At 42.5% G+C, this 13,938-nt stretch overlaps 1 protein-coding gene across 1 annotated transcript; it reads right to left on the reverse strand.

Annotated features, from left to right (window-relative positions):
* Nucleotides 1-268: 268 nt before the first annotated feature.
* On the reverse strand, nt 269-10,800 carry LOC130297569 (uncharacterized). Its single transcript, XM_056550172.1, has 11 exons — nt 9,692-10,800; nt 8,339-8,634; nt 8,053-8,143; nt 7,875-7,974; nt 7,698-7,792; nt 7,534-7,614; nt 6,491-7,382; nt 5,645-6,249; nt 5,161-5,556; nt 1,821-2,090; nt 269-792 (listed from the first exon to the last, which is right to left on the reverse strand). The coding sequence occupies exons 2-7, from the start codon at nt 8,349-8,351 to the stop codon at nt 6,932-6,934; spliced, it is 831 nt and encodes a 276-aa protein (XP_056406147.1). The 5' UTR covers nt 8,352-8,634; nt 9,692-10,800; the 3' UTR covers nt 269-792; nt 1,821-2,090; nt 5,161-5,556; nt 5,645-6,249; nt 6,491-6,931.
* Nucleotides 10,801-13,938: the final 3,138 nt, after the last annotated feature.

The raw sequence follows: 13,938 nt of genomic DNA on the forward strand, positions 1-13,938 counted from the left end.
TTGTAGTGTATTATCAAGGGGCATGATGATTTAAATGGGAATCATAGACATAATAATACTATATGGGAATAATAAATAATAATTAATGTAAATTATACCAATGGTGATAATTGTAAAATATAATAAAAAAAATCCTAGAATAATCATAAACGTATATGTGAGAGTTTGTGAAAAATATATGATGTGGGAAATGATATAAATATATATACATGAATAGTGACTACTGAATATATTAACATATATATTAATAATAATGTGTGATTAAATGTGCAATAATTAATTCAAATGAATAAAACATTGCTACAGTGATGTGTGAAAGTGATGTATGTTATGTACAAATACATAACATTATATATACAAATAAATATAATTAATAATGGACAATTAATAGTACATGATCATTAATTCAGAAACTTCATAAAAATTCATGAAAGTACATAAATGAAAAATAATAAAATGGTGACAATAGAAATAAAACATGGTGTGAAAAAAAGTGACCACACGTGAGAGTGAAACACACAGTGACAAAAATAGGGTGACCTGTATAGACGAAATTGTATATGCATATGTCTATGATAACTACCAATCCCCACTTGGGAGCTCTATCAAGATGTCACATAACATGTCCATTGAAATACACACAATCAAATCATTACTGTACTGTTGCAGTACAGTTGTTCATAGAGCAACCTACAGACCATTAGTTATAAATGCAAAAGAGAATGAGGGAATTTTCATCGTCCATAAATGCTCCAGCGCTGTACACATGGGTTTGTAATACAGAACAAAGACCTATAAAGAAAATGAGACAGAAATAGAAAAATTAGAAGGTTAAAACCAATTAAAAACATGAATTGTGCTGAACCATGTGTATAAAAACCCAAAGCTAAAAGGAAACCCACCGAGAGGGGAACCATACAGAGAAACATGGTAATTATATAAATGAAGCAAAACTGAGAACCTTGTTCAAACCATAAGGTTGAACGGTATTTAACCCCTTAAGGACCGGGGGTTTTCCGTTTTTGCATTTTCGTTTTTTGCTCCTTGCTTTTAAAAAATCGTAACTCTTTCAATTTTGCACCTAAAAATCCATATGAGGGCTTATTTTTTGCGCCACCAATTCTACTTTGTAATGACATTAGTCATTTTACCCAAAAATCTACGGTGAAACGGAAAAAAAATCATTGTGCGACAAAATTGAAAAAAAAAAACGCAGTTTTGTAACTTTTGGGGGATTCCGTTTCTAAGTAGTACATTTTTCGGTAAAAATGACACCTAATCTTTATTCTGTAGGTCCATACGATTAAAATGATACCCTACTTATATAAGTTTGATTTTGTCGTACTTCTGGAAAAAATCATAACTATATGCAGGAAAATGAATACGTTTAAAATTGTCATCTTCTGACCCCTATAACTTTTTTATTTTTCTGTGTATGGGGCGGTATGAGGGCTCATTTTTTGCGCCGTGATCTGAAGTTTTTAACGGTACCATTTTTGCATTGATAGGACTTAAATGATATAAAAAGTGACCAAAAATGCACTATTTTGGACTTTGGAATTTTTTTGCGCGCACGCCATTGACCGAGCGGTTTAATTAATGATATATTTTTATATTTTTATAATTCGGACATTTCCGCACGCGGCGATACCATATATTTTTTTTATTGGAAAAGGGGGGTGATTCAAACTTTTAATAGGGGAGAAGTTAAATGATCTTTATTCACTTTTTTTCACTTTTTTTTCACTTCTTTCACATTGAGCCAATCTCTTCCCCACATCACAATCCCCCCCCCCCCCCCCCCCCCCCCCCACGCATACCTAGAACAATCTGGTCGATTCCCCAGAGGAGAGATGGGTTACAGTCATGAACTTGCTTGAAGTGCTTGGCGATCGGTTTCAAGTCTTCTATTGATTCAGTTGAAGAAGCAAGTCTGATGTCGCGTACATGTTCCCTTGTGCGTATCTTCAATGCCCGGGTCGTTAGCCCAACATATATTTTGGGACACGGGCATGTGGCATAGTATACAACGGCTTGTGTTGAGCAGGTTATCTGATGTCTGATATTGAATGTCCTGGTCCCAGAAGAGTCTGTAAAAGAAGAGGTACGCTCAATATTCGGGCAGGCCACACAATGTCCGCATGGTGTACATCCAGTACGTTGACTAGTTATCCCAAATGGATTTGATGGTATGGGATTGTGTTCACTTTTAACCAGTAGGTCCCGCAGATTCTGGGCCCTACGTGCTGTCATAGCGGGTTTGGGTGTTAGATAATGTTTCAAGGTGGGATCTACTGTTAGAATTGGCCAGAATTTCTCCATGCATCTGTACATACGGTGCCACTGTGCATTATATTTAGTAATAAAGCGTACCTGTTCGTTCTTCGGCAATGCCCGTTTGGGTTGTAGTAATTCTTGTCAAACTTGTGGAAGTGCCTGCCAACAGTTATGGTTTCTGAATAGATGCACCAGCACTTTATATAAATATATGGTAGATACTTCCATTAACTGCCCATATACCTTTATGTATGTACTTTACATGCACTGTTTTTGCTCTGACCACCTATTAGTCCCGGGTATGCTGCTTTTTTGTCGATTTCCTCCTGTTATATATTTTAATGGTTTTTAAATACCACTTGATTTACTAATAAAGATATTTTGCATTATACTTTGTCTTTTTGAATTGCTCCTTTGTTTTCCTTTGTGGTTTTTGCAGTAGTTATGGAGCTTATACCCATTATGGCTATACTATAGTTAATTACAATGAGCAAGCCCAATCTTTGTACCTTATGATAGATCTCTGTTATAGAATTTATGATTATTTACTATATATATCCCCATTGTAGGGTATCATAGATAGATCACTTTTTCTGTATAACATACAGGCAGTATACTGTAGTAGAATTTGGTCACTATCTAGGTACTTGGGCTATTGTATATTTGTATATACTATTAGAGAGATTTTTTGCACATGTTCTCTTGGTTCTAATCACTGGCCACAGCAGTGTCCCCATCCACCACAGTCAGTGATTGGCAGAGTGGCATTGTGAGCTAGGTCAGCTGCAGATGCTACAATCTGCAACCCAGAGAAGCCAAGTGCTAGTGGCAGCAGAAGGGACACCCTAATATCAGAGCCTGTGGGAGGTATGCATAAGCTTTGTTTCACAACAAGCCTGGGGACATAACTTAAATTTATTAAGGCTGTACACTCCTTTGATAAATCTTGTGCAAATATAGAAACTCCCCCCCTCGCTCTACCGTGCACTTCTTCTCTACCTCACAGGAAAAGTGGACATAGGGATTTTGTTCTATTGCTTTGAGGCCAGGATTCCATTGAGGTTTTTTATGCATCATAAAAAACACCAGAAAAACTGTCCCAGCTTTTTCCTGCGCTTTGTCAGTTTTTCTTGTGTTTTTTTTATTGCATTTTGCTGGTGTGTGGAAACAAAAAAATGTACTAAATGTTTTTTTTCTTTTAAATTTAGATACGTAAATGCGGAGGAGTATGTCAGATTTGGAGGATTGCGATGACAGCGTTTTTTTTTTTTTAAATGTCAATAAAAGGGTTAACGAGGGCTGTGGGGGAGTGTTTTTAAAAAAAAAATTTTTTCATTGCGTTGTGTTTTTTTATAATTGAATTTTCAGGCTTAGTAGTGGAAGCCATCTTGTAGACAGAATCCAATACTAAGCCAGGGCTTAGCGTTAGCCCCCAAAACAGCTAATACTAACCCCCAATTATTACCCCCCAGTACCCACCGCCACAGGGTTTCCAGGAAGAGCCCGAAGTGTCGATGCTGCGCATCGCCGGGTTAACTGCATGACATATATAAATGTCATGATGCACGAACTACCTGCACAACATGACATTTATATATGTCATTCTGCTGGAACGGGTTAAATTGGGGGGCCACTGATGTAATGCGGATCGCAGCAGATCTCCAAAATGATCTGCTGCGATCCGCATTTAAATTAAAAAGCCGGTGGTACATGCGGCTACATCGCGCTGCCACCGGCTTCTATATACACTGTAATGATTCATAATCCCTGCCGGGAGAGGGGAGCTCTGATTGGAGAATAGTTATTGACAATCAGAGCTCCCGTGTTCCGGCAGCGGGGATTATGAATTATGACAGTGTATATAGAAGTCGTGTCAGCGCAGTGAAGCCACATGTACCGCCGGCTTTTACAGCTAATAAATGCGGATTGCAGCGGGTCTCTGGATAATGACCTGCTGCGATCTGCACCTTAGCCCCTGGACTATAACTCCCATCTAGTGTTGCTCGCGAATATTCGCAATACAAATTTTATTCGCGAATATCGCATATTCGCGAATATTCGCGAATATAGCACTATATATTCGTAATTACGAATATTCGTTTTTTTTATTTTTTATTTTTTTCACAGTACACATCACAGTGATCACCCCTCACTGCTTCCAGCTTGTGTAGTGTTAAGAAGGCTCTAATACTACTGTGTGAGACTGGTGTGCGAATTTTCGTATATACGGAAATTAGCATATGCTAATTTTCGCATATGCAAATTTTTGCTTGTACGGGTTTTTGCATATGCAAATTTTTGCATATGTCAATTTTCGCACATGCGAATATTTGCATATGCGAAAATAAAACGCAAATATTCGCGCATATATGACGAATATTCGTCCATATATTCGCGAATATTCGCGAATTCGAATATGGCCTATGCCGCTCAACAATACTCCCATCGTGGGCAGAGTCTGTCCATGATGGGAGTTGCAGTCCTTACTGTGTGAAAATACACACTTTGGTACGTGTCCTCCGAGGTGGTGTATATTTTCACATAAAAATGAGACGCGTTCTTTTTGTGCGTCCCAAAAAAAAAAACGCAGTTAGTAAATCGATGTCTACAGGAAAAATGGCTCTACGGTACATCCGAAGGGTGACATCTTTAGAAAAAGTTCCACCAAAAAAGACGCACAAAAAGAACGCAGAAAATATCATCGCACAAGATTTTGCGCAAGAAAATACACTTAAAATTATTCTATATAGGTTGATGAATCCCCCCCATAGTGTGGGTAAACTGGTGACCGTTTTCCTTTAAAAGTACTTTCCAAATACTCTAAAAACTTGCAGTTGCAACCACTACTAAGAGGTTCTTTGACAAAAAGACAAGCATATCCACCTTTTCTGGTTTCAGACAAGAACGATGATTAGATACAATATTACCACTACTGCTAAAAGCCCTCTCTGATGCAGAGCTGGTTGCTTGGATACACAGATATTTTTGTGCTAATTTGCAGAGCCTAGGGAAGTTGATTTTGTGACACCTCCACCATTTCAAAGGATCTTCTCCATGAACTTTAACTGGCATATAAATGTAAATGTTGAGTTCTGCAGCCACTGCTTCTCTAAACTGTCCTATAGGATCAAATGTGGTGTTGCCTGACAATGGTGCTACTGCACGTGTAGATTCCTTGAAAAAACTTGCAAGAGATTTCTTCTTGATTTTTGGAGCAGGTGGGTTTCCCACATGACTATCCGCCTCCATCGATGTAGTGCTTTGGGGTTCAGGCTGCTGCTGATGAAGTAAATAAAAAATTTAAGTTTTAGAAATATGTTACATAAGATCCCAAGTCCAACTAGTTAAGCAGACTGGTTTCACTCACCAACTCAGAGATGACTCGTTCTTTGACGCTGTTCGTCTCATCGGCTGACGTGTACTATGTTCTAAACCGTGGGTCCAGAAAAGATGCCATGTTTAACAGGTCTTGGGTGACTTCATGTTTCTCATTAAGGTAATGTAGAATTCTTGATTTTAGTGATTTGGTTAGGTCAGTGTCCTCTTCCTCTTCAGCCAACACTGAGGTGTTCAGGAGATTGAGAGCAGGCTTCACGCAGGAAATGCTTACATAACTTTCACCTGATAATGCATCCATGAAATATTGGAGTGGGCTGAGGGCCTTTTTAACAGATTCCAATACCTCCAGGTCCTGCCATGAGGGCAGTAGGTGTCTCACTTTACGGTCTGTGGAGAGAATCTTGAACAGAGCATTGTGCTGCTCTAGGACTTGTGCTATCATTTTCTGAGTGGAACCCCATCTTGTTGAGCAGTCGGTTACCATAGCATGTTCTAGAAGGTTGAGTTCTCTTTGTGTCTCTCTCAAGGCCACTCTCTTCCTCCAGCTATGGGAGAAGTGTCCCACCAACTTCCTGCATATCCCAGTAGCCCTGTTAATACATTGGGCATGTGTACTATTCTTCTTGGCATTTCCTGTGAATGATAAGAGCACAACAACATTAAGAAGTTATTCTCAATTTTAAGGAGGACAGGACAGCAGTTAATAACAGTTTGGGTGCAGTTGTACCATACATTTAAGAATGTTAAATAGACAGTACACCTACCCCATACCCAATGAATAAATTGCTGCCCTGAGTCATCCTAACAGAACAGTACAGTAACAGTAGTATTAATTTGCTATAGGAAGAACAAACAAGTCAAAAAATGTATTTACCAATGGCCAGATGTAGTCTATGCCCAAAGCACTGAAATCTTGTCCACTCATTTAGCTCCACAGCTTTGACCATATTCGTTCCGTTGTCTGTTGTGACAGCGCCCTGATGCTCTTCACAGAGGTTCCATGCAGCCAATGCCTCCTTCAAGCCAACGGCTATGTTCTCTCCAGTGTGGTCATCAGGAAAATAGGATGTTTGCAGGCAACGGCTTTTCAGTTGAAACTCATCATTGATAAAGTCCACGCTTAGACTAATATATGGTTCAGTTGTTCTGCTTGACCACAAGTCCGTAGTGGTGGAAAAGAACGTCACCCCAACCATTTCCTGTTGAACCTCATCACGGCATTTGCTGTAAAGCTCCGGGATAGCTGTTTGAGAGAAATAGTTTTGTGAGGGCAGCCTGTATCCCTTGTCCAGTGTGTGGATCAGTTTCTGAAACCTCATTTGCTAACTGTGTATATGGGTATCATGACTCTTGCCAAGCATTGTGTTATGGCGTCAGTGATTTCTTTATATTGCTGTGAAGACTTGGCATATGGTGTGATACTCGCAAACACATCTGTAATTGTGCTCTGGTTTGTTCCGCTTACTTGTTCTTTGTTTGGTTGACTAGCAGCCGCTGTCTCTTTACTCTGGGCTTTCAGTGTCATGCATTCTTCATACTTTTCTCTGTGCTGTTTTAGGTGTTGGTATAAATTTGGTGTGTTACCACGTGACGTAGCCATTTTAGCTTTGCAAGTTTTGCGGAGTACCTCTTTTTGCTCAGTGTCCGTTACCATAAAGTCAAAATATCGCCATATAACAGAGGTAGCATTTTTTTTGGCAACTAAATCAATTTCAGTCTCTCTGGTAAATGCATCCAACTTCACCTGATCTTCACTCTGTAGCACACTGGAAAGTTAACATGACATGATTATTAAGCTATTTCCCACATTTCATTTAGCCATTCTAAATTCCTTCCAATATTAAACACGGATAAGACATTAAATGCCTGATAGACCTGTTGAGAGGGCAAGAGCAATTTAAGAGTTGGCATTAGTACCTGTATCCTTGCCAAATGTAGGTGAATGTTGACAAATCTGCATCTTTTGACTCTCCTGTTTTCTTCCTCTTGTTTTGCCACCTAGAAAACATTAAAAACTATCAAGATCTAATCCAAGTAAGTGTCTGAAGAAAATAGACAATAATTATTAATGGCATTGGTACTTTTTTGGTCTCCAAATGTAGGGGAACCACGTTGATAAATCTGTAGTACTGTCCGAGTCTTTTGGCTTAGCCAGTTTGCTAACTTGTTTTGCCACCTAAAAAGAGTAAAAACAGTTAAGAGCCAAGCAAAATAGGGGTAAGAAGAACCTCACCCTTAATAGGTATTGGCACCAGTACCTTTTTCTGTGCCAAATGTAAGGAAACCATGTTGGCAAATCTGAGGTTGTAGCGTCTCTTGGCTCGTCCGGTTTTCTTACTCTTGTTTTGCCAGTGACACCTAGAAAATAAACTGTTAAAAGCCAAGCAACACAGGGGTAACAAGAACCTCACCCTTAATAGGTATTGGCACCTGTACCTTTTTCTGGGCCAAATGTAAGGGAACCACGTTGGCAAATCTGAGGTTGTAGCGTCTCTTGGCTTGTCCGGTTTTTCTTCTTGTTTTGCCACTAAAAAGAGTAAAAGCTGTCAAGATCTAAGGCCAAGTAACAGGGTGAGAAGAATCTAGCAGGCCACCCCCAATATGCCATGCTGCCAGGGCCACCCCCAATATGCCATGCTGCCAGAGCCACCCCCAATATGCTAGTCCCCGTTCTGTGCATCCGTTCTGCCGCAATCCTGGTTGTTCGGTACATGCAAAATACCTGATTGGTGCATGGGGGGCGTTCCCAAGTTTTCTGTGCATGATGATGTCCGGCTGGCATCTTTCTAATAACACCTCCTCCAGCACAGGGGAGAAGGCATTACCATGAAGAAGAGATGATCACAGGCCCTCAAGAGTATCTGCTGCTTTCTCTTGATGGTTTCAGCATTGTCTCTTTTTTTGGTGATCATCTTGACTGCTGGGGATTGATAGCCAGAGAGTCTGGCTATTCTGCAGCCTAGGGGACAGGTGTGTACTAAGTGGTCGATCAGTTAGGTAGCATTGATATTGGATGCTCTATGGAGAGATCGAAAAGGAATTTTCCACTATTAGCACAAAGCAATGCATGAAACAAGCACTAGATGGCTCTTTGAGTTGGCTGTGATCATAGTAGATCAGATAGGCTACTGTAAGGTTGTATTGAAGCTATAGAGGTCAATGTATATATTGTGTCCTTATAGCAGCCTATATTGACCAGGACATGGAATAAACAATGTCTCCTGCCCAAAGCTGTGATCCCTGTGATTAGTCTGCAGTGGATCAAAGTATGTTTTTGGTAATAAAGAAATACACAAATATGTACGGGGAGTAAAAACTAAAATTTATTGGTAAGAGGTAGGGGTTATATATTGTTTTTAGGAAAGTCTTTAGATCTATAAAAAAAAACTATTATATATCTGCTTATGTGTTCATGGCAATTATTCATTTATCATACTAAACATATTTATGGTCGGTGTTTATCCTGAGGAAGGCGATAACCCTGTGAGAAATGGGCCAATTGTCCTTATGTCAGGGGGAAACATTTTTTCCCCAAGCCCAAATATGGTGATCAGTAAAAATCCCAGGATCAAAGGCCGATGCCTAAAAGTGTATACTATTTTTTGATTGTGGATTGAATTACTCTATGTCTATATATGTGTAAACTATTATACAAAGCAAATTTTTTTTATGTTGTTATTAGGCTGTATAGCAGTTGTCTTCAACTTGCGGACCTCCAGATGTTGCAAAACTACAACTCCCAGCATGCCCGGACAGCCAACGGCTGTCCGGGCATGCTGGGAGTTGTAGTTTTGCAACATCTGGAGGTCCGCAGGTTGAAGACCACTGCTGTATAGGATTAACCCAATTTTTTATCTATCTGTACTATGTGTATATGTGTTGGTGCCTATACCTATCATTTAGTTTATATGTGGGTGCTTATACCTATCATTTAGTGTGTTTGATGTGGATGTGATGGGTGCAGTACTTACCTTGAATTTGCTAAGGTGCGTTCAGGCATAATAGTGCCTCTGGTACATTCACCGATACTCAGTGCGCCAGGACTACAACATGCGGCTATTGTTTGTGAACTCACCAGATGGAAACTAAGCACAGGTCACCCCTTGAGGTGTAGAGAGTCTTTAGGCTGGAGCAATGTCAGATGCCAGCCTGGAATTGAAGTATGGCAGGTCAAGGGCCTGGGACAGTAACATGATGGCAAAGGTGAGCGATGAGGTTCAGGGGCAGCCAAGGTGACATACAGTAGCAGAGATATGAGGATTGATGTTCTGGGCATACTGAAAAATATAAGAGGAGGATACCTCAAAATTGTTAATCTATTGTTACTTCTTTTATATTGGGCTAACGGACTTTAAACTCAATCATCCAGCCATATAAAGCAGCCATTCATCAGATGGCCATGGATTCCTTCACAGTCTAGATCTTCTCATCCACCTAAATAGAAGCACAGACATAGTCACTGGCAAAGATGGAAAAAAAAAAAACAAGGATAAAGATGAGACCTATTAGGTAAGAAGAACATCTGATGAAAGTTGTACCCAGAGGAGGAGGATATTTCCGGGTCCAGCTTGGTGATGTGTGGTGAAATCCAACCACGGAGTAAGGGGTTAATGTGTCCTCCGGCTACTGCAAATGTGGATTTAGCAGAATTGTCTCATAAGGATCATAAGGCTGTTTTACTCTCATTTCCTCTAGTTCCTCCCAGCTGATGGAAGGAAAGAATGGATGCTCTCTGATGTTTCAGCACACGCCCAGTCGCTCCTCAGGATTTTTGAGCAGCAGTTTCTTGAATAGATATTTTCCCTCATCATCTAACTCAGATGGAATTTCAGGCTTTTTGGTGGTGATGGATTTTGCATGACGTGATGGTTGTAAAGTGGGGTGTATCCTGCCGCCATCCTGGACACCACAATACCCAGTCTCCACCAATCAACTGCTGAGCCATATTCTCAACTGAGGTGCACCTCTGGGACCATGTATTGGAAGGTTTCCGTCCTGTCATGGATCTTATTGGAGAGGGTATCCCCACCTTGAGCCAGCCCCAGATCCATGATACAGATAAGGCCATCTGAATCCAACATGATGTTCTCAGGTTTCTGATCTGTGCAACTAAATAAGACAAGACAATGACAACTCAACTCAGTAATACATGAGACAGGATGGGTCATTGCAAAAACAGGCAGAATTGCCAGTCACGATTAGAAAGCTGGGTGACAGAGACAGAGAGACAAGTTCTACTTACCAGTGAACGATGTTATGTCCATGGAGAAACTGGAGGCCACATACCATCTCTGCTGTGTAGAATCTTAGGGGAAACAATAAGTGGTTGCGAAATCCTTCTCTAGCAGCTTCCTAACTACCTCACATTTTTCCACTCCCTATTTCTTTATTTTAATCATTTTCCCTCTTTCTCACCTTACACTCCTGATGTTCAGGCAGCTGCACATCATGATCAAAACTTCCAGGGTACCACCGGACGGATACTCCATGATAAAATAAGCACGTTCCTGAGACTGATGTGCGGCATAGAAAGGGACAGTCTCCAGTCCCCAGTAGTATCCACCGTTCCCTTTCTCAAAAAACAAATGTAGGGGTTGGGTTCTGGCTATTCTGCAGCCTAAATTATTAATTTGTCGTACTAAACATATTTATGGACAGTGTTTATCCTAAGGAAGGCCATAACCCGCTGTGAGGAATGGGCCAACTGTCCTTCTGTCAGGGGGAAATCTTTTTCCAGAGCTCAAATATGTTGATAAGAAAAATTGTAGGATCAAAGGCCGATGCCTATTCTGTGTGAAGTGGGTAAAAAAATGTATACTTTTTTTTAAATCGTGTTTTGAATTACTGTATGTGTATGTGTGTTATAGAAAGTTAACACTATTTTCTTATGTTCATATTAGGTTATATATGTCTGTACCACTTATAAATCTATCAAGTTAAACCTACTTATGGGCCATGTTAATCCAAGACAAAAAAACTCTGTTAGCAATGGGCCAATTGTCCTCATATCAAGGGGGAAACTTACTTTCTGACCCCAAATAAATCCCAGGATTAAACCAATGTGTACTGTGTGTCTATGTGTGGGTACTTATACTTATGTAGTTTATGTGTGGGTGCTTATACCTATCATTTAGTGTGTGTGATGTTGATGTGATGGGTGCAGTACTTACCTGGTGTTACGCCGAGCGCTCCGGGTCCCCGCTCCTCCCCGGAGCGCTCGCTTCACTCTCGCTACCGCAGCGCTCCGGGCAGCTCCACTGACCCGGTGCGCTGCGATACCGTCTCCAGCCGGGATGCGATTCGCGATGCGGGTGGCGCCCGCTCGCGATGCGCATCCCGGCTCCCGTACCTGACTCGCTCTCCGTCTGTCCTGTCCCGGCGCGCGCGGCCCCGCTCCCTAGGGCGCGCGCGCGCCGGGTCTCTGCGATTTAAAGGGCCACTGCGCCGCTGATTGGCGCAGTGGTTCCAATTAGTGTGTTCACCTGTGCACTCCCTATTTATACCTCACTTCCCCTTCACTCCCTCGCCGGATCTTGTTGCCATTGTGCCAGTGAAAGCGTTTCCTTGTGTGTTCCTAGCCTGTGTTCCAGACCTCCTGCCGTTGCCCCTGACTACGATCCTTGCTGCCTGCCCCGACCTTCTGCTACGTCCGACCTTGCTTCTGTCTACTCCCTTGTACCGCGCCTATCTTCAGCAGCCAGAGAGGTTGAGCCGTTGCTAGTGGATACGACCTGGTCACTACCGCCGCAGCAAGACCATCCCGCTTTGCGGCGGGCTCTGGTGAAAACCAGTAGTGACTTAGAACCGGTCCACTAGCACGGTCCACGCCAATCCCTCTCTGGCACAGAGGATCCACCTCCTGCCAGCCGGCATCGTGACAGTAGATCCGGCCATGGATCCCGCTGAAGTTCCTCTGCCAGTTGTCGCCGACCTCACCACGGTGGTCGCCCAGCAGTCACAACAGATAGCGCAACAAGGCCACCAGCTGTCTCAACTGACCGTGATGCTACAGCAGCTACTACCACAGCTTCAGCAATCATCTCCTCCGCCAGCTCCTGCACCTCCTCCGCAGCGAGTGGCCGCTTCAGGCCTACGACTATCCTTGCCGGATAAATTTGATGGGGACTACAAATGGATCCAGACAAACTCTCTGCCGTCTTAGATTGGCCACGCCCCTCCGGACTTCGTGCTATCCAACGTTTTTTGGGGTTCGCCAATTATTACAGACAATTCATTCCACATTTTTCCACCATTGTGGCTCCTATCGTGGCTTTAACCAAAAAGAATGCCAATCCTAAGTCATGGCCTCCTCAAGCGGAAGACGCCTTTAAACAGCTCAAGTCTGCCTTTTCTTCTGCTCCCGTGCTCTCCAGACCTGACCCATCTAAACCCTTCCTATTGGAGGTTGATGCCTCCTCAGTAGGAGCTGGAGCGGTCCTTCTACAAAAAAATTCTTCCGGGCATGCTGTTACTTGTGGTTTTTTTTCTAGGACCTTCTCTCCAGCTGAGAGGAACTACTCCATCGGGGACCGAGAGCTTCTAGCCATTAAATTAGCTCTTGAGGAATGGAGGCATCTGTTGGAGGGATCAAGATTTCCAGTTATTATTTACACCGATCACAAGAACCTCTCCTATCTCCAGTCTGCCCAACGGCTGAATCCTCGCCAGGCCAGGTGGTCTCTGTTCTTTGCCCGATTTAATTTTGAAATTCACTTTCGGCCTGCCGATAAGAACATTAGGGCCGATGCTCTCTCTCGTTCCTCGGATGCCTCGGAAGTAGAGCTCTCTCCGCAACACATCATCCCCCCTGACTGCCTGATCTCCACTTCTCCAGCCTCCATCAGGCAAACTCCTCCAGGGAAGACCTTCGTTTCTCCACGCCAACGCCTCGGAATCCTCAAATGGGGTCACTCCTCCCATCTCGCAGGTCATGCGGGTATCAAGAAATCCGTGCAACTCATCTCTCGTTTCTATTGGTGGCCGACTCTGGAGACGGATGTTGTGGATTTTGTACGAGCCTGCACTGTTTGTGCCCGGGATAAGACTCCTCGCCAGAAGCCCGCTGGTCTTCTTCATCCTCTGCCTGTCCCCGAACAGCCTTGGTCTCTGATTGGTATGGACTTTATTACGGACTTACCCCCATCCCGTGGCAACACTGTTGTTTGGGTGGTCGTTGATCGATTCTCCAAGATGGCACATTTCATCCCTCTTCCTGGTCTTCCTTCAGCGCCTCAGTTGGCAAAACAATTTTTTGTACACATTTTTCGTCTTCACGGGTTGCCCACGCAGATCGTCTCGGATAGAGGCGTCCAATTCGTGTCA

This window comes from Hyla sarda, chromosome 13, assembly GCF_029499605.1.
Source record: "Hyla sarda isolate aHylSar1 chromosome 13, aHylSar1.hap1, whole genome shotgun sequence".
In the NCBI taxonomy this organism is placed as follows: domain Eukaryota; kingdom Metazoa; phylum Chordata; class Amphibia; order Anura; family Hylidae; genus Hyla; species Hyla sarda.

Coding starts and splice junctions, on each gene's coding strand:
- LOC130297569 (XM_056550172.1), bottom strand. Junction 7,793..7,874: donor TACATTTGGCACAGAAAAAG/GTACTGGTGCCA, acceptor TACTCTTTTTAG/GTGGCAAAACAAGTTAGCAA. Junction 7,383..7,533: donor TACATTTGGCAAGGATACAG/GTACTAATGCCA, acceptor TTAACTTTCCAG/TGTGCTACAGAGTGAAGATC.